General features: G+C 37.5%; 2 protein-coding genes across 3 annotated transcripts in view; one reads left to right on the top strand and one right to left on the bottom strand.

Annotated features, from left to right (window-relative positions):
• The window catches only part of LOC133522809 (uncharacterized), a 101,901-nt gene that overhangs the window by 5,019 nt on the left and 75,036 nt on the right, over positions 1-21,846 (bottom strand). The gene's annotated exons all lie outside the window — the stretch shown is intronic.
• Positions 9,517-15,842, top strand: LOC133522794 (uncharacterized). Of its 2 annotated transcripts, none has more exons than XR_009800128.1 (2): positions 9,517-15,502; positions 15,588-15,842. XR_009800128.1 is itself a non-coding variant. In XM_061858241.1 (2 exons), exon 2 carries the CDS (start codon positions 9,984-9,986, stop codon positions 15,444-15,446), a length of 5,463 nt encoding a protein of 1,820 aa, XP_061714225.1. In that variant the 5' UTR covers positions 9,517-9,705; positions 9,974-9,983; the 3' UTR covers positions 15,447-15,842. The 2 variants fall into 2 exon arrangements, 1 of the variants encoding a protein (XP_061714225.1); XM_061858241.1 differs by having other exon boundaries at positions 9,517-9,705; positions 9,974-15,842.

Raw genomic sequence — 21,846 nt, 5'->3', positions numbered from 1 at the left:
TAATTCGCAGAAATGCTGCTTGAGAACTTTTTAGGTGCTATGTCGACATACTCGACAATGCGACAGCGACTAAAAAGAAAAACCGGTTAAAAGCGAGTTCGTTTAACCGAACCGTCGCGCACCGAGGGTTCCGTAGAAACTTCTCTAGAAAATCTCATAGAAATACCAAGTATAATTCACACCCGCAAAGGAGATTATATTTTTGGAAATCTACCAATAGATTGAATGGTAAGCCCGGTCTGCCTGTGAGTGTCGATGGGGTGAGCGAAAGTGGGTCTATAGCTGAGGTATTTAGGGAACACTTTACAGTTAAGTCACCTTTAGGGCCGTCGCAGACTTGCATGGCCGACTCTGGGACCTGTGGACGGGAGACGACCGCTCAGTTTACAGCAAAGGATGTAAAAATGGCTTTAAATTCTATTTCTAGAGGGAAGTCGCCTGGCCACGATGGTCTCAGTGTTGAGCATCTGCATCATGCCGGTCCGCACGTGAGTCGAGTGCTGGCGATGTTTTACTCGTTTTGTATAGGACACACTTACTTGCCGTCTGAAATGATGAAAACTGTAGTGGTTCCTATCGTAAAAAACAAAACAGGTGATGTGAGCGATAAGTGTAACTATAGGCCCATTTCGCTTGCCACCATAGTGGCGAAGGTGCTAGACGGTCTGCTCAATTTCCAACTAGACAGGTGTTTAAAAATTCACGACAATCAGTTTGGGTTTAAACCAGGCCTGTCGACCGAAACCGCTATTTTGGCATTGAAACAGACCGTTAGGTACTACACAGACCGCCGAACAGCTGTCTATGCCTGTTTCTTAGACCTTTCAAAGGCATTCGACCTTGTGCACTATAACATCTTGTGGCAGAAGCTTGACGACATCAACTTGCCAGCTGACATTAGTGGGATTTTTAAATTCTGGTACCACAACCAGGTTAATGTCGTCAGATGGTCGGAATCTTTTTCTCAGCCATATGGACTGGAATGTGGTGTACGCCAAGGTGGGTTAACCTCACCGAGGCTATTCAACCTATATATTAACGCACTGATAGAGGAGCTCAGTAACACTCGTATTGGCTGCCATATCGATGGAGTTTGCGTAAATAATCTGAGCTACGCCGACGATATGGTGTTGCTGAGTGCCTCGGCGTGCGGACTGGCTAAGCTCATCTCTATATGTGAGAAATACGCTTCTAGCCATGGTTTGCTGTATAATGTAAACAAAAGCGAATGCGTTGTCTTTAAGGCCAGAGGTAAAGCTACACCCAAGTTTCCAAGTGTCAAACTAAATAGCCATCCGCTACGAATAGTGGATCAATTTAAATATTTGGGACACATGGTTACCTCTGACCTTAAGGACGACGTAGATATTGAACGCGAACGCAGAGCGTTGTCCGTCAGAGCTAATATGATAGCTCGCAGGTTTGCTCACTGTTCCAAAGATGTAAAGGTCACCCTTTTTAGGGCTTACTGTACAACCTTCTACACAAGCAACCTGTGGGCTGATTATACTCGTAAACGGTACAGCGCTCTGCGTGTTCAATATAATAACGCTTTCAGAGTGCTGATGGGTCTGCCCAAATTCTGTAGTGCATCGGGGATGTTCGCGGAGGCGCGGGTAGACTGCTTCTACACCACCATGCGCAAGCGAGCGACATCCCTTGTGCGCAGAGTGAGGGCCAGCTCCAACAGCATTCTGAGTATGTTAGCAGAAAGATTGGATTGCATGTATTTGAATAACTGCTGCTTGATACACGCACGCAGTAATAAATAATTGTACAGTGTAGTTATTAAGTATAGTTATGTATAGATAGTTATAGTTCTAACACTTGGATAAGATTTACTAACACAATGATCCCCGATGGTCTTAAATAAAGAAATAATAATAATAATAATAATATTGCAAAAAAAAATTAGAAAATGTTTTTTTTTTTTTTAATTAAATCAGTTTTATTAAGATAGAGGTGTGATTATATTTTTCGTATAATATTTATGATAATGTTAATGTTATGTGAAAAAAATTTTTTTTCACTATGAAAAAAAAAACTTGGAATGCTAAATTACAACTTTTTCAAATGATTTTTCAAGTGGGGTCACTTGACCTAGTAATTAGACTTTGAAAGTTTGGCCCTTTTCATTATTGGGTATTTTCAATATTTAATAAAAAAAAAGCAAAATAATAACATAACTATTCTAAATTTCAAATCGATAGCTCAAGTAGTTCTCGGGATGTGAAGTGTCAGGCATGTGTTATTTTTGTATCTTTTTTGGTACGGAACCCTAATAGTAACCTATTTACCAAAATATATGGGTTTTAATCCTCGACCGTGTGTAGGTACAGTACGTACTCGTACGTGTAGTCACGTTAGTTAGAACAATTAGTAAAAGTAAGTTGGCCGCTCACTTTTAAATATCAAATCCCCAACAATGCGTAGATAATTAGTAGAATAGAGTTGTAAAGCCCCAAGATACAAATTTACAGAACGAAATCCGACATCGTTGATAAGTACCAGTGTTGCCGGTTTAATAAACTTCTATAATTATAGGACATAGGACATTATTAGTATTACACAAATTGACTAAGTCCCACAGTAAGCTCAATAAGGCTTGTCTTGTAGGTACCTAGACAACGATATATATAATATATAATTATAAATACTTAAATACATAGAAAACACCCATGACTCAGAAACAAATATCCTATAACTTCTATAATTGTAGCTTGTATATACTTAGTTTAATACTCGTAAATTATGCCTAAGCTTATAATGTCCCTGCGTATTAGTCCAGCAGATCCGGGATCCTTTAGTAATGTAAGCGCTACGGTTAGACCTATTAGGCCAATTCGAATGCACACTGACATCAGAACGATGTCATTTAGCTATCGTGCCGTTATGTTCGGACAAGTACGAGCGAGATGCACGATGAAATCATTTAGATATGAATGTTTCGAATTGGTCTAAAATGTCTTGAGAGGATTGTAGTAGATGTAGGTAAGTACTTACTTAGCGTATTTTTATGCCTTAAACAAGGTACTAGTTAAATTATTTGTGGTCAACCAATAGGTAGGTAAGTAATAGGTATGCGCATTTTAGTTGTCTATGTAAGCTACGAACAACATAAAAATAAGTATTTACGGGCTTATAATCGTGCACTACACACTTGTATGTAAATTATTTCAATATTTACATGTCCCTAGCGTGTCTAATAATATGTAGTTAAATTGCCTTTAGTTATAACAAAAAGAAGCGCAAAGAATTACAAAAAAATAATTTCCGCGATGTATTTATAAGAAAATGCACACATTTATGTGTTCTTCATACTACTAGGACTGAATACTTCCTTTTATTCATGTACGATATTTACTGCCTGCCTAAGGCAAAGTACCTAGCTAAAATGATTATCTTGCAGTTTCCGGTGCGATAATATACATTAAGTATAGTGCTTCGTATTTAATTCTTGTTTCGTAACTATCTTATGCGTAGAATCTAGATAGTTATCTGCAGGCTTTTTTTTACATATATTATGTAAATTTTTAGTCTGTCTAGTTTATCGCGATTCTAATTTGCTGAAAATACTTTATTTTATTACTTAAATACGTTATACTTACCTATCCAGAAATATTAAAACAAGGCTGGAAGTTAGGTTGCTACTGGTATGCTACGTATATGTTTACATATTTATGTCTGCCAATCCATTCTCGAATAAAAGCTGTCTATATCCTTATGCAGAACAGATGTAGTGCATAATTGATTTCCATCGTATTTTATCGGAAACGTTCGTATTTGCCATGCTAGTTCAGTCAATATCACAGTAGTTTTTGTACCGAGACTGACTGAAATAGCAAAACGTGTTCGTAAGTTTCCGTGAAAATACGATGGAACTACATTTGACGACCGGTCTAGCCTTAAGCCTAGTGGTGGTGTAGTGACTAAAGTGACCATGCTTATGAAGCCGATGGTCCTGGGCTCGAATCCCGATAAGGGCATGTATTTTTGTGATGAGCACGGATATTTGTTCCCGAGTCATGGATCATGGATGTTTCCTAAGTATTTGTATATTAATATTATATATGTATAATGGTCGTATTTGTCGACGTGATAGCTTGATAGTAACAGTGTTCGTCTCTTACAATCGCCTGTGTTAAAAAGTGACATGTGTTTTATAACGTGGATAAACCCATCCAAAATGGGTACGCCTACTGTTCGATTAATAATAATAATAATGTTTTGTCATATTCATGAAAAATACCAAGTTTTATTTAAACTGCATGGGTACTCCGTTGTACTTATAGCACAAGCTAATTTGGAACATCCATCCATATTAACGCTACGCATCTTGCAATGTTTGACATACTTGGAATCTAGAGCACGACATCGATTATTGAAACAAATACGCATGATTTTCTAATATGGTAACACCAATTTTGTATGGTTCCGCAATGGACGCGCGATATTGTTTTTGTCTTCTTTAGCCGTGCAAAATTAGGTTTCAATATGCGGTTGTTTAATCATGGAATAAGATGGCTGAAAAAATAATCAGAGAGACACAATATGGTAAGGTTATAGACACGGTTATGGGATCATACTGAGCAACTTTTACTATGGGACTAACCCCGAAATCGCGAAAAAAAAATTTACCCTCCCATAGAAAATGGACCAGCCAAAATGTATGAAACAGCCAAACTTTTATTCGCGATTTCGGAGTTGCCCCCATATTAAAAGTTCCTCAGTATGATCCCAAAACCACCCTGGCAACGGGAATGCACTTATTTTTTAGCCAGCCTGTCTGTATATCTAATATTTATCCAAATTTAAATGTTTAGTTACTAAATTTAGTGATCATCATCTTCCTCGCGTTGTCCCGGCATTTTGCCACGGCTCATGGGAACCGGGGGTCCGCTTGGTAACTAATCCCAAGAATTGGCGTGGGCACTAGTTTTTGTTTAGTTGCCCTAACAGGGTACCATGTACCGACTATGTTTTATTTAACACCTGTGTGTAATTAACATGATTGCAATAGATGTATTTAAATTGAAGTTTTCATTTTGTTGTGCGCATCTATAAGTGCAAATTGGGACAACTCCTGATTGAACCAGTACCAATTAGCCTGAGCTGAGCGGCTAATGCTGATTCGTGCGTCGTATCAACACAAGATGAAGATTTTACAAGATGTATTTATTAGTAGCCGGATATGCATTACCATTAGTTTAATATGTAACTTACATCACACATAGGTACTAATTTTTAGGGTTCCGTACCTCGAAAGGAATAAACAGAACCCTTATAGTATCACTTTGTTGTCCGTCCGTCAGTCCATCTATCTGTCAAGACCCTTTATCTCGGGAATGCGTGGAGGTATCGAGTTGAAATTAAAACAATATACTTAGGTCTACGATCCCTTGAAGTTGTGAAAAACTCAAACTTCTCAATTCACGTAAAAAAAAGATACGGCCGTTTATGTCACAAAAACCATATATTTCGATTTCGACACTATCAAGGGAATCAAAATTTCTAGGGTACTTCCCGTTGACCTAGAACTATGAAATTTGGCAATTAAGAGCAATTCCTAGCTGAGCAACTTTTCAAATCTCGAATTTTTGAAGCTATGTTTCTGTCGCGCTGCGGTGGGCGGGAGCCGGAGCTATCTAAGTGTGAGTGCGCGCACACAGACGCGAGACTCATGCGCTCGCTCATTGCGCGCCGTTCCGTCGACATCGTCCGCGAGCCAGACGGAATTTATTCTGCGCTGCCCGACGCAAGTTGTTTTTGTTGTTACCACGTAATATTGTTTTTCATTTTTATATTATACTGTATCTATTACACCCTAATACCAAACACCCTATCACCTGTACTAAATGTATTTTACACCTATGATGACGAAATAATAAATGATTGATTGATTGCTTGATATTAATTACCATATAGGTAAAAACTGCAAAAAAGAATGATGTCTCAGCTTCGGTTGTCGTCGTACAGTCAAGTGCAAAAATATGTATCGAAAGAATCGTCTTATAAATATGGTACTACGCTCTTATTACACTGGAATAAGATGCTATGGGACATATTTTTGAGTAAGATGTGTACACCCATATTTTTACACTTGACTGTATCTATCCGTATCAGTAAGTTGGGAGTGATCATGGTGTGTTGTGAAATTTTGTAAGTAGGTATAAATATACCTATGGTTAAACTACAATCTATTTAACTTGTAGTACGATGGGGCTAAACTTGGGCCGCCTTATTGAAGAACGTATCGCAATGACAATCTGGGTAAGTATGTTGGGATAATGCCGGACAATTTTGGGACCAATTGAGAGAACTCGTGAAAATATGTTTTTTCGAGATCTCAACACGTGACAGATTCTTGAAGTACGTAGCGAATCGTTAAATAATAACCGTAGATTCGACCTAAATTTTAGTAATCTTCAATATAGAACGGTTTTAGTTTTGTACCTGTGTAAAGATGAGACATACTTTTTTTTAGGGTAACGAGTGTTTTGCCATCAAGGGAGAACATTGGATGGTGAAAAAAACTTGCTTCTAATGGAAAGAGAATAAGGTATCACAAAGAAATAGGTCCGGTGTCTACCCTTTTGTATCCGATCTTAACCCGGATACAAAAATTGGCAAAATTGTGGCTCTCAAACTTTGATACCTATGTCATAAGGCAATTTGATAAGTAAACAATGTGCTAAGAAACCTCTTATTGTAAGGTTTACCCGAAGTAATAAAAAAAAACCACTAAAATAATAGATACGTTGCGTAGTTTTGACAATTTAAGATTTCGTGAACTGTACCGGTTTAGGGAAAGTGTAAATGTATTGTTTATTGAATGGAATGTACTGGAATATATGATGTACTTAAGTAGGAGGGACAAAAATCAAAATAAAAAATAATCGTGCCCAGTCATTTTTAATGAAGGTCGCCAAAAAAAAATGAATCAAACTTAGAAATCAAAAAAGAGTTCTTTAAAGAGGTCAAGGTCACTGAGAGCCCATCTTGAAGTATGGAAAATAATTAAAATTGCGATTTTGTTGGTTTAATTTTGCAATTATGTATATATTGATTAATATACAATCTTTTTTTTTTGATAAAATGTAAGGATCGTATGTAAAGAGTAAAGTAAATATATAGGAAAAAATAGCCCTCTTGAAGCATTTTAAGGAAACTAATTTCGAAGCCCTAACTCTATTTTTTATCCGAAACTAGCAATGTATGTATGCGTACACATCTACATATGCATCCGTATGTGTAGGTACTTTATTGCGAAAAATTGCTCATTTGCTATCTATTTTACTCGATTTTGTTATAAATTTCAACATGTATCATCATCCCTATACAATATAAATACTCTTTATTGCACACCTCAATAAATGAAAACAATACAAAAGAAAACATACATATAAGCACAGGTAAACAAAATGCGGTCTTATCGCTAAAAGGCAACCTTTGGGTTGCGGAAATTAAAAAAAATACATTGTCAGTAACCGTCACGCTGGTAGTGGTACTGGATAATAATAATGGTACGAAAGTGTGATCAAGAAAACAATAAATGTGATAATTAAGGTCAGTAGGTAAAGTGAAGAAAATTTAAAGTTTGATAATCACTGCTGTTTTTTAAATAGGTAAAGATCTGATTGTTTCTGGTCCGATCTTTACCTGGAAGGGTCAAGATCGGATATCGGTCTACAGCAGTGCTAGGTCTGTTAACACAATTACAAAAACAAACACAGTTTCATCACAATACGCAAAATAAATTACAGAGCGAACATCGGATAGAAGGAAGAATTCGCGAAATTTACCTTGCTCTCTGTGATTGCACATAGCACAAGCCCGACTCCCTGAGCGACGCGGGGACACTGACAGTCGAGGCGCAATGAAATGGCGTCTTACACAATGTTTGTCGCGACGAACGCGAGCCTCAACAAAATAGCAGGTAAGTCTGTGCCTTAAACAGATTTAATTGTTTATACTGGTAACACTGACAGAACATAAAAAAGGTTTGAACGTATCTTTGTCAGTTGGAGGTAGAAGAGACTTTTCCCCGATGGAACAATGTTCGTAGGGGGAATCAGTTGGACAGAATAAAAGAAAGACCTGCGGGTGTAAATCGGTGAGTGTTAGAAATATAGTTTCATCATTATTTAGATGAGAGAGATGAAGGGATTACTAAGAACGAGAATTAGAATAGAAGCAGCCAAGAATAAGTCAAATGGTTGTGAGTGGACAGGGTCGGGCTATAAGGGGAGTTGTGGAGGCCCGCGGCGGAGAAAGAATCTCCGCCAAACAATCAGAATAGAATATAGATGCTATTAGAATCTAGATCAGAATATAAATCCAGGAATCACTTCATCTCTTACTCTTTAGTACTATGTTGTATATTTTCAGAAGTATCTTGTCGTTATGTCTTGTTTCTACTCAGGCATGGTTTCATACTAGAGTAATAAAGAATATTTACTCTGGTTGGCAACGTTACATTGATATAGACGTCACGACAAATTGGTGGAGATGTTGTGCGAACATATTATTAATAAGCGAAGCATAAGCATGTTCGTTAGAATAAACACCTTTCGTTTTGCTCGGGAGGCTCCGAGGTAAAACGGAGAGGTAACAGAAAGAACGGTGGAGACCTAGAAACTCATAGAACGGTGGAGACCTAGAAACTCACAGAACGGTGGAGACCTAGAAACTCACAGAACGGTGGAGACCTAGAAACTCACAGAACGGTGGAGACCTAGAAACTCACAGAACGGTGGAGACCTAGAAACTCACAGAACGGTGGAGACCTAGAAACTCACAGAACGGTGGAGGCCAAGAAACTCATAGAACGGTGGAGACCTAGAAACTTATATACAGATGAGAAGTTGATGTACGTTTACACATCGTTAGAAATGCAAGATGTACAGAGTCCATAGCCTAGGAATCCTAGTTTGGTCTCACAGGAACAGAACGTTTTTTCCTATTTCGTCATTCAGAAGAACCCTATGCTAGGAATCCTAGCTCGGGCTCATTAATATAATATACGGAAGGAAAACAATGACTAGATACAAATAAATGTGTTTTATTTAATTGTGAATTTATTTTATGTATTTACTAGCTAAATAATGTATTTTGAAGTGATGAAATATACTTAACTCAAATGAGCAGCGTACATGTCACAGATGTCGGAGAGTGTGAAATCTGCTTAAAACCTCGATAAGAGTTGTAGGCGAAAAAACGCCTCATGCTCGTTATGGTGGCAGCAGTGTAATGGTTTGTTCTTGTTAGCATAAATTTATCCGAACTAGTACTAAGCAACTGTCATCGGCCTATTTAGAAATTAAGGGTTTTGTTATTGGTTATTAATGCCAATTACGAAATGACATATGGATTTGTAAATGGAAACGTACTTGTCAGCTTTGGCGCTCTTTTAATCTAAGAATAACTTCAGTCGGTTACTTTGTATAAAAATGTTTGGTCTGAAGTTAGAGTATGAATGTTCGCAATCGCAATAAAAGGTATCTGAAAAAAGAAAAAACTTGGTATGGCTAAATGGCTGATTAATATTGTTTGTAAGCGAAATTTTCGAAGGATACCATTGCAAGTGTGTTTAGATTAGTGTTTCTTGTATGTAATCCTGTTGTGAAAGTGCAACGAGTATACTTTACCACAGAAGATACACTGTGCTGTAGTTCTACTGTGTATAAACAAAGCAAGGATATAAACGTAAGTTTTTTCTTAAAGTTTCTTACCAGAATCCAGTTACCACGCCAATTTGGCAAAACGTATTTACGTAATGTGTGATGTTGTTTACTTGTGTAGTACTACACCGAAGTAGTTCAAATAGTATCTTGTTTAAATTCTAAAAAATTGAGTCTGTAGGACCCAGTAATGATTCTGCTTAGAGAAAGTCTAGTAAATAATGTTCTTGTGGTATACACTAAATAAAATGGATAAAATAGGTGTAGGATTGTAAGAAATTATTTGCTTTCAGTACATTCAGAATGGACGACGCCATGTTAGTTCGTTTGGAACTTATTCATGAGCGCCTATCGAACTTGATGGCGCAAAGCACCGCCATGGGTACGGTCACGGAAGAGAAATTAGCTAAACAGATTCAGCTCATCGAAGAGTGCGACTCGAAACTCACTCAAGAAATACATTTTTACATAGAAAAGTGCAGTCAAGTTTCCAGTGAAAGATTAAAAACTTTTACCAAGACACAGTTTCAGTCGGAAGAATGGAGGGTGGAAATGAAAGCTCTGTTAAAAAATCCTTCAGTGACACTTACCACTGCGAAGTTGCCAAAACTTGCCCTACCAAAATTCAAAGGAGAAACACTGCGATGGGCAGAGTTTTGGGATCGTTTTAAGAGTAATGTACACGACAAGTCATTGCCTGATGCCGAGAAGATGGCATACCTTGTCGGCTGCCTAGAAGCAGAGGCTCTTCAGGCAGTGGAAGGCCTTGGTATAACTGAATTAAATTATAATGTAACATTAGAAATATTAAAAGAAAGGTTTGGGAACCAGCAAAAGGTTATTGATGCCCACTATGATGCCATCAATAATGTTCAAAGGGCAACGCACCATGCCACGGACTGCAGAGCAAATTTGAATATGATAGAGAGACATTTGAGAGTCCTTCAAAGTTTAGGAGAAACCATAAATGGAAATCATTTAAGGTCTACCATACTATCCAAATTCCCTGAGAAGGTGGTATATGAGTTACACTTGCTAACGCTAACGGATAATATAGATAATATACGAAGCGGACTACAAAAAATTATAACTGCAATGGAAAGTGCTAAAGAAAGCCCTGTCCCAAGTAGTAGTGACAACATTTCTACAGCAGCTTTACATATAACTACCCACCAGAAGAAAGGGAAGCAGGAAAACAAGAGGATAACCCATAAAAGGGGGTTTCTTAAAAGAAAACTACCGGAGAATACTGAGAAGATGTCAAAAAATAAGAAACCTAAGATGGCTTGCATTTTTTGCCAAGGCGCGCACTACAATGCATCCTGCACAGTGGTTCAGGATATCAACGATAGGAAAAAGAAACTAGGCAAAAGATGTTACATTTGCTTCAAGGAAGGACATAGAACAACAACATGCCACAATAGGAAGCCGTGCTTCTTCTGCAAAGGAAGTCATAATCAAGCTTTATGTCCACAAAAGCCAGGTCATAATAATATTGAGTTATCTATGGCATCTATGTCATTATCTAAACATAATGATATCAATATTAAACATTATTATTGTTCTTACCTACAGACGGCAATAGTGGAGGTGGGGCCGAAGAACTCAAACAGAACTAAGACACGAAGGCTGATTCTTGACAATGGCAGTGGTCGCAGCTATATTACCAGGAAGCTTGCAAAAGAACTTGACTTAGTAGCGGATCAGGAAGATGAACTGATGGTATTTGTTTTCGGTGCTGATGACCCAGTTAACATTTCCAGCCCATCAGTTGACATCCAAATTATAACAAGAAGAGGTATCAGAAGGGATATTCGGGTAAACATTGTGCGCCGTATAACTAATTATCTTGGTCCTCCCATGAGTATGGATGGAATTGATGGAGTAGATGTTGTAGCTGATGATGGGTCTGCTAGTGAAGAACCACAACTTTTGATGGGTGGTGATTATTATTATTCATTTCACAGAAAAGAAATGCTATTGCTGAAGGATCACTTATATTTAATTAACACAGATTTTGGCTGGATGATTGCCGGCAAGGTCCTACAAGAAGAGAAAAATAATACACTATCTGTCATTATGTACTGCCAATGCCAGGAATCCGTAATACCCTATTTTGTAACACCAGACTTGCCTCTCCGGGAACCGGATATCAGATTTCTATGGGCCTTAGAAAGTATTGGGATTGTAGACTCTCCTAAGATAACTAGAGAGGAAGAGGCCATCAAACACTTTAATGAAACAGTCAAATATGAGGATAAGAGATATCAGGTGAAGTGGCCCTGGATAACGTATCCCCCTGACTTACCCACTAACTATGGTCTAGCTTATGGGAGACTGTCAAGCTTAATCAAAAGATTAGAACATGATGCCATGGAAGAGTATGATAGCATTCTGAAAGAACAACTAACCGCAGGGGTTATAGAAGTAATAGATCCATCGGAAATTGACTCTAAGACACATCCTGTTCACTATCTTGCCCATCATATTATTCTTCCGAAGGGGAAGAAGGGGCGTGTGGTGTATGATGGTTCGGCTAAACTCAAGAATAGTAAAAGCCTCAATGAATGCATGTATAGAGGACCTTCGATGCTCGAAGACTTGACCGCACTCCTATTGAGATTCAGAGTCAACAAGATTGGAATTACAGCGGATGTAGAAAAGGCGTTTCTTCAAGTAGGACTACAACAGGAGGATAGAGATGTGACCAGGTTTTTATGGCTGAAGGACCCCAAACAAGGAGTGACTGAGAAGAACCTTCTTCATCTGCGCTTCTGTCGTGTCCCATTTGGGGTAATATCTAGTCCATTTTTGCTGACAGCTACGATTCGCCATCATTTGTCAAAGGGTGACCAGCACCTTATGTCAGAAATAGCAGAAAGAACTTACGTGGACAACTTAGTCACTGGAACAGACACGTTAGAGGAAGCTCGTGAGCTTGTAAACAAGACTCGGGCGACATTCACAGAATTGTCTATGAATATAAGAGAATGGACATCCAACAACAAACGATTGCTGAAGACTATTCCAAAACAGTTTCGATCAAAAGACACTGAATCGACAAAGGTATTAGGACTTACCTGGCACATAGGAAAGGATACCCTGAAACTAAGGTTGGGTGATGTACTTTCCGACACAAAGCAAGACAACACAAGTACAACAAAACGAGGGATATTGCGAACTCTTGCTTCATTATATGATCCTTGCGGTTTCGCGGCACCCTTAATTTTGCCTGCAAAACTCCTTCTTCAAGAACTATGGAAAAGGAAAGAAAAATGGGATTCTCAATTGCCAGAGGACTTAGAGGAAGAATGGCAGAAGGCAGTAAGTGCTCTACAGACTGCTGCTGAAATAGAAATACCCAGACATGTTGGCCTGTCGCCAAATGAAGACACAGAGTGTGAACTTCATTGCTTCACTGACGCATCTAAAAGAGCTTACTCAGCTGTAGTATATCTGAGGATAGTGAATAAGAAAGAAGTGAGCACTAAAGTAATGCTCATAATGGCTAAATCCCGAGTTACCCCGATAAACCACACGGAAGACCTCAAAATACCGAAATTAGAATTACTTGGATTCGTCATTGGGAAGCGACTCTTAACTTATGTAAAGAACACCCTTAGAATAGAATTGAAGCGACTATGCCTCTGGTCTGACAGTGAAATAGTTTTATACTGGATGAAATCAGACAAGTTATTGCCTCCATTTGTTTGCAGAAGAATAAATGAAATTAAACAAAACAAAGATATAGAACCCAGATATGTCAATACTGAATTGAACCCTGCCGATCTAGCAACACGACCGGAACTTTGGCACACTAAGAAGGAATTGTGGTTCAATGGACCTCAATTTCTTTCGCTAAGTGAGGAGGGCTGGCCAAAGTTGCAAGAACATGGCCAGTCAGCTCTTTTTGCAGGAACTGACTCTATAATAGATACCACGTCATCTCAAGCAGAAGAGTCAGTCAGAGGAACCATAGAACAGGAAATTACAGAAGGAATGACAATAGATATAGATAATATAGAAGACAATGGTCAGATGCAGGTTTCGGCCATTGGAGCTGATATTAACTGTGCTGAAATAAAGAATTTACAAAAATTACACTTCCCCCAAGAGGCAGCAGGCAAGAAAACAAGCTTATTCAGGAATTTAGGACTATTTGTGGATATGGATGGATTATTAAGATGTAAAGGTCGGCTTATGAACACAATGTGTTCATATGACACCAAATATCCGATACTGATACCTAAGAACTCGGAATTCACAGACAGACTGATTCTGGAGACTCATCAGAGATACTACCATGTGGGAGCCCCACATACACTGAGCATTATTCGCCAGAAATACTGGATTCCTCAAGGAAGAGCGAAGGTTCAGCGAATCATAAGAAAATGCCAGCAGTGTATTAAACATGGAGGTGGTCCCTACAAACTTCCCTCCACACCAGCACTACCAGTAGAACGTGCTAATTATAGTGCTCCTTTCACATATACTGGAATGGACTATTTTGGGCCAATCCTTGTTATGGAGAATGGACAGATGATAAAAAGATGGATTTGTCTGTATACTTGCCTGGCTGTACGCGCAATTCACATGGAAGTAGTTAAGGATTTAACTGCGGAAGAATGTTTACTTGCAATGAGAAGATTCATATCTACACGAGGAAGACCAGAACTCATTGTCTCAGACAATGCATTACAGTTTAAATTAACTGCAGAATTATTGGCGAACACATACTTCATGGACAATAAAATAAGGTGGAAGTTTATCCCTCAGCTCAGTCCATGGCATGGAGGATTTTATGAAAGGCTGGTCGGCATTGTAAAGAATTGTATGAAGAGAACCTTAGCAAAGAGAGTTCTAAATGACTCACAGCTAAGTACAGTCATTAAAGAAATAGAAGCTGTGACGAATTCACGTCCACTTACTTGTGTTGGGTCTGACATAGAATATCTTTTGAGGCCGACAGACTTTCTAACCTATGGGAAATGTATAGCGATTGAGCCTTCTATACAAAATTCCTATCCAGGTGGTTCAGTCACAAAAGAAAATCTAGTAGAGGGATGGAAGAAGGGAAGAATTATGCTAGAAGAATTTAAAAGAATGTTTCTGGGACAATACCTTTGCAGTCTACGTGAAAGGTACCAACACTCACACAAGGAACCCCGAGTCAAAACTAATCGTAGCCCTCATATTGGTGATATAGTCCAAATTAAGGGAGACTCGAAAAACAGGGAGAACTGGAAGGTAGGAAAAATCATCAGTTTGGAACGAGGAGCCGATGGAGAATGCAGAGTTGCAAAGGTCAATGTTGAAGGAAAGGAATTTATAAGATCAATAGGTCACTTATATCCATTAGAGGTGGAAGAGGCTAGACTAGAAGATTCAGGAACAGAAGAAAGAATTCAAGTAAATCCAGATGTACTGGAGGCAGAGGAATCTTCACTACAGGGAAGCACAGAGATATCTGAAATAGAATCCAGATATCCTGAAAGGGAATCAACAGAACAGATGACACTAGAAACTGCAGTGGAGGATGATGTTAGATTTGAGACCAATGGTTTAGGCAAAATACTCACTCCCGAAGAACTGATCCAGGAAAATGGTATTGGTGAGCAGGGTAAAGTGGTGTCTGAAGGTGATGAAGACGTAGAGAGAGTAGAAACTGTGTCAGATGTCAATGAAGGAAGAAGTAGAAGAGCAGCGGCGGTCCGGGCGAGAGAAAAGATTGCCCAATGGACGAGCCAGCTGATAGCCCTGCTATAGAAACTCACGGCCGTTGGGGAGTGTCGCGACGAACGCGAGCCTCAACAAAATAGCAGGTAAGTCTGTGCCTTAAACAGATTTAATTGTTTATACTGGTAACACTGACAGAACATAAAAAAGGTTTGAACGTATCTTTGTCAGTTGGAGGTAGAAGAGACTTTTCCCCGATGGAACAATGTTCGTAGGGGGAATCAGTTGGACAGAATAAAAGAAAGACCTGCGGGTGTAAATCGGTGAGTGTTAGAAATATAGTTTCATCATTATTTAGATGAGAGAGATGAAGGGATTACTAAGAACGAGAATTAGAATAGAAGCAGCCAAGAATAAGTCAAATGGTTGTGAGTGGACAGGGTCGGGCTATAAGGGGAGTTGTGGAGGCCCGCGGCGGAGAAAGAATCTCCGCCAAACAATCAGAATAGAATATAGATGCTATTAGAATCTAGATCAGAATATAAATCCAGGAATCACTTCATCTCTTACTCTTTAGTACTATGTTGTATATTTTCAGAAGTATCTTGTCGTTATGTCTTGTTTCTACTCAGGCATGGTTTCATACTAGAGTAATAAAGAATATTTACTCTGGTTGGCAACGTTACATTGATATAGACGTCACGACAATGTTGCCAACATTAAAAAATAAAGCCAAATTAGGGGGAAATGAATGTCCTACGTTATTCACCCGCATCCGGTATTTACCCAACATACCTTAATCGTTGAACCGCCGCATTTCAAAATGGCCCTTATTTTGATATCGGCTAGCCGCAATGTAATACGGCGGATTATACAATACGACTGCGATACTTATATATAAATCCCCTCGTCAATGTAATTTCATTAAATTTGCTATCTAGTGGCAAACATCAAAGTAGTTATCTTTTACTTGTGACGCACAAGTGTGAGCAATGTAAAATATTATATTTCTAAAAAAAATTGTCTACTACGTAATAAAAGAAAATGTGATTATTAAATTATAATACGAAAGGTGGTCAAATCGCAAAATGCTGTCGTTTTATTTAAAATAATGAAATAATTAGACCAGTTCCGAAAGTACCGGGAAATCCCGGTTCTTTAAAACAGTACCGGTTCTGCAATCCCTAATAAGGAGGTTATGCCCATCACTATTCCTTCTGTGTACGTATATTTAGAAACTGTCTCCGCCTCCAATTCGTGCGATAAGGACAACTGCAGCTCGGACCGAAATTCACTCGCAAAAAACTCAAAAATCGAGGTTTCGCTCTCGACTGTTTCCTCCTCCAAAACGCAACTAATCATTATGAAATTTTGGAAATTGCAAGAGGAAGAAATAATCTATGCCGCTATGTTTTGATTTTTTGGATATTTTTTGTCATATTTGTATACTGTGCCTTTTTTTACAGCCAATTCAATTGAGCCGTTTTTGCGATTTTCGAGGCGCTGTATCTTTCTTCAAAATAAAATAATCCAAAAAAGCAAAACATAGCGGCACAGATATTGATGATATTGATCTTATTTGAAAAAATCACTGCTCTAGGTTAAAAATCCAGGGAGGAATCAGTCGAGAGCGTTTGTATGGAAAAATCGCAACTAGGAATTCCTCTTAACATCGTCTTATACTCATACGACAAGTACAGGGGAAAATCTCAAACCTATAAATTTGTAAAAAAATAAATAAAGATAAAATAAAAATAATAATTTAAATTTGCACGGAACCCTCGGTGGGTGAGTCCAATTCGCACTTGTCTTAATTAATGGTGCCATTGGCATTGATTCATCTAGACTTTTGATTGTTTTCTAATGACGTCCGCATTTTCTACATTTCCGCATACGTCCTTTGACGTTAACGACAGCAATTTGTTAGAAGGCAGCACAAATCCCACGTCACTACATCCACGTAAAAGGTTTGTGCATTCACAATTACTTGAGAACCAGTTTAAGTGAACACAGACTGTAATAAAAAACATAACAAACAAAGCTCTGAATGAGCTGGACTGACGTTCAATGTCGTCCCTAAATAATGTCTAACCCGGAACGCATTGTTGAAGTCATGTTATAAATTACCATTTGTGTGTAAATATGAACAGTTAATCAGTGCGATAAAATCACACGCATTTCTTCCTGATCGAGGGCTCTGATCTGATCTCGATACATTCGATACTACATCGTACTTTTATTCTTTCCGATTCGGAGAATGATTAAGACACGTTTAAGATCTTTAAAAGATCGATAACTATACGACATGTCAAAATTGACGTTTATTTCGATTACGCTGTGATCCCATGATCTACGATGTTTCTAACGTCAAAGTGACATTGGTTGCCCGAATCGAGCTACTTCTGTCAAGTATACGACATACAAACGATATCTAAATGAGAACTTATCTAAACCAGAACTTATCGTTATCGTATCTCATTCCGTATGTTTCTGTTGGTTCATTGTCATAAGTGTTGACCACAAATGTGCAAGTTTAGGAACGTTTCTAAAGAATTGGAAATTTTCTCCGATTTTTAGGATATCTACTCAAATCTGTTTATTCTCAATCTGTTATATATTTATCATAAGAAATAAATGATAGATAATATTCACATTGACACATTGCAATTAGGTTGCCTTACGGACAGTTTTTTTCCTTCTTGTTCTGTTAATCGTATATAATAGATCGGATTAACCGATTTTTATCTAAAATCTAGGCAACTATGGACTGGATCAACTTTATAATAAGGCGATCTATTACAAAACCATTACATTATATATAAAATAAGCGTTCATACGATTAATTGACAAAAACAAAGTAAAAAAAAAAATCCTTATGCACTAGGCAATCTATTTGCAATGTGTCAATGTGAATATTATGTATCATTTATTTCTTATAACAAATAAGTAACAGATGAGGGTAGATATGTAACGTATATTAGACCACAAAGGAAACATTCATTTTGGAAAGGGACAATACAAAAATATGTGTAGTTTTTGAAATGTACAAATTTCGCAATTTTGGAAACTTTCCGAAGGCACAGCAGTAGTGTTGACATAATAGTTTTCATGGTTTCAGATTAAAAAAAAAAAGAAAATGGAAATATATGTGAACTTGTCTTTTTTTGGACCCGGGTATGGCCTTAAACTACGTCCAAAAAGAGAGGTATATGCATTTTGAATGTCATCTCGTTTTGTGTAGTGTGTGGAGGTACTTCCCCAGTAGAGCAGAGCCTAACCTTACAGAAAACCGCAGCCAAAAACCCTACTCATAATGTTGCGTTCCTGCCGGTGAGTAAGATTGCCAGTGCTCAACAAGGTTGCGAAGTGTTAGGCTCAGCAACGCGCATGTAACACCTCTGGAGTTGCAGGCGTCTACAGGCTACGAAGACCGCTTACCACCAGGCGGGCCGTATGCTTGTTTGCCACCGACGTAGTATTAAAAAAATTGCTTTACTCAGAAGCAATGGGTTTTTCTTCCTTGTATTATATCTACATTTTTATTTTTTACGTTGCCTAAAGCAAAGTTTTGGACTTTCTTCTATAACAGGTTTTCTAATAAATCTTGGATCCATCACATCAAATCAATCGAGCGGTTATCGGTAACAACCACTTAGTATCTACTTACTACTTAATAAGTACTCGCATTAGCAAGTCAGACGGGTTCTTTCATTTTATTTACATTGAGATAACAGTATTATTTTACGTAATTTGAACTTGTTATTGTGCCTGTATTAAATATTAATAGGCATTCGCGAGCACATATACGTTTTGTTACAATTGTAGATATTGCATTTAGATCTAATATTATAATAAACAATAAATTCGTTTATTTAAAGGCAACATAGGCCCAACACAATCACATTACAATTTAAAAAGTAATAAGACAATATAAGTAAGTATTAAAACTGATACGGTTCATTGTTTCCTAGTTAAAAGTAGTTACTTTGCTTTTAATTGTAAACGTGTGTAGATTAAAAAAATCTACAAACATTTACAATTAGCAAACATTTGTAAACAACGTAATATGGCAATAATTACCGTAATATCTTACTCAGTTACGTACAATGACACAAGCTAATGACTTACGTAATGTCTTTTACTTATCGCGAAAAGTGAACCTAAAAAAAGACGATTAGTTATTGTGATGAAATATACATTAAGATTGAGCTTCTTTGCCATGAAACGAAAGTTCTTTTGATGTTACATTCATTGCGAAAAAGCCTTTAAAACAAATAATGCACATCATAAAGAGTAATGGATTAATGCATTAGTGGGTTGGTACTTACCGTATTATATTGTTTGATGGCTCATATGACATAACATTTTTAAGACAAGAGTTTTTGATCTTGTAACGATTTTAGTTGTGTTTCATTGCGTCAGTATATGAAATCAAATTTTATGATTATTTTTATGAGGATGGTCTAAATAATCAAAGGGCTCAGGTTACAAAATAGCAGGTTTAATTGAAGCATTTATAAATAATATAAATATGAACTTGATTGGTCGGGAAAGCCTCAAGGCATTTAAGCCCATTACTTTTGTGCTGTAATAAAGCTGAACGACTTAAATAAAAACACTTTTAATATGAAATAGGTACATCTATTTTTAATTACCTACTTAGGCTCCTTTTAATAAACAAGCCCATTTTGTTTACTGGGTCAAGTTATGAACCCATACAAGGAAATGATAGGTTTCGATGGTCGCCCACATCTGCATAGAATTTAAAAGACGAGTTATGCACTTCTAAAATAAAAAAGAATATAACTAAAGTAAAGAAACATAATTATCTATATACATAATTATATTTACAAATAAAAAATGGGGACTAGCTCGTCGCCCGATGGTAGGGTGCCCAGAAGGCTAGTGGCATTACCGCGCCGTATGGCGATGCCAATTCGCTGGACAAGGAAAGAACCAGCCCTCTGGTCACCCGTAGCATCAATGAGAAATGCAACGTAAATTAAATACTTGCTTGCGAGGCGAGAGAACGCGCTGAGAGTTAAATGAGCTGAACTAGAGATAATTTGGTAAAATTAAGACACTCGTAGTTTAAAAAAAAATCGTTATTGTTAAAGAAATACCCAGTTTTTCAATACAAATGTACCTAACAATCAATATTTCTAAACAATTTATAGTCAAGTAAGTTAAAGGCCTTAGAAAATTACTTAACTTTAAAGCTGTCAGTAAAGCTTTTTAGTCCGTATATTTATTCAATAACCCCTCGTTATTGTTAAGTTTATCGATATATTGATAGATTATTAATAACAATGACCGTAAATGATCATGATTGCAGTTATTTATGGTCGAACAATACCTACTGATGCTCGAATTGGTTATCAACCAGTCATCTTTGGAATTAGAGAGGGCCTTTCAAGGTTCTATCGGCCACAGTAGACCCGGCAGAAACAGAACAAAAGCTCTTCTTAATTTTTATATGTTAAGTTTAGACACACAATATAGGTCCATGAAACTAAAATCTTGTTTACACGGCAGTAGAAAGCAAATAATAATCCCTATTAAATATAGTTGGTGTCATCCACGATGACGCGCAGATTTGTCAAATGTAACCTTTAATAACATGACAATACAAGTCACGCGTCATCGCGTCAACTTCTAATATCAGTTACCGATTGCCTATTAAACATTGGATAACTTCGTATAAGAGTTCGTACCGTACTTAGTGCAAAAATTTTGAAAATATAAAGTTTAACTTTCCTCCATTTCTTTTCAATGAAAAAATATATTTTTTTTTTAAATTATAATAGATATTTAAATCGCCTAGTAGTTCACCGACTAGACTGTACCTAAACGCAGTTATTGTGTCATCGGCTGCACTTGTACGTAGCATCATTTTCACTTCGGCCGCACTGTTTTGCAATCTGTGCACCGCGGTGAATTCGCGGCATACCGTCCGATTACCTCGCACGCAGTAGAACGTGACTATGAAATAATATGTATCAGATCGACGATCTCTGCACTTTTGTGACGTTTCGTAGGAATTTAATGAAGGCGTGGTTTTTGACCTACTTATGGGTGATGAAAATTGACAGCCTACCGAGAAAATCGAAATTGTTTTATCTATATCAATCTTGGATATTCGAGCGATAGATAGACTGATAGCGATTACTTTTTTTGATGTTGGTACCTACTTAAAACCTGATTAGAACGGTCTGTTTTTTTAGTTTGGTTTGGTATAAGATTTGGGGAACTATTAAGACCCGCAAAAAAAAGTCTTAATGATTTCGTAAGAGCTAACGGTCAAAGTTATTTTCGTTGTCAAGTTTTTTGTCCCCTAATTTTAATTTACAGCGAGATAGAGATGCAATAGTACTAGACTTTTTTTCTTTACTTGATTAAAGACAAAAACACAAGTGTGACAGAACGGCCAGAAACAAGACAATGAAAAGAATTTTGAACCAAGTGTCAAAGTTAACCTACAATGCAAAGT

Source organism: Cydia pomonella, chromosome 11 (assembly GCF_033807575.1).
Source record: "Cydia pomonella isolate Wapato2018A chromosome 11, ilCydPomo1, whole genome shotgun sequence".
Classification (NCBI taxonomy): Eukaryota; Metazoa; Arthropoda; class Insecta; order Lepidoptera; family Tortricidae; genus Cydia; species Cydia pomonella.
The sequence above is the reverse complement of the archived record's forward strand: the minus strand, read 5'-3'. Positions and strand labels throughout refer to the sequence as shown.

Excerpts from the sequence above, each read along its gene's own strand:
- LOC133522794 (XM_061858241.1), top strand. The coding sequence starts at position 9,984 with ATGGACGACGCCATGTTAGTTCGTTTGGAACTTATTCATGAGCGCCTA.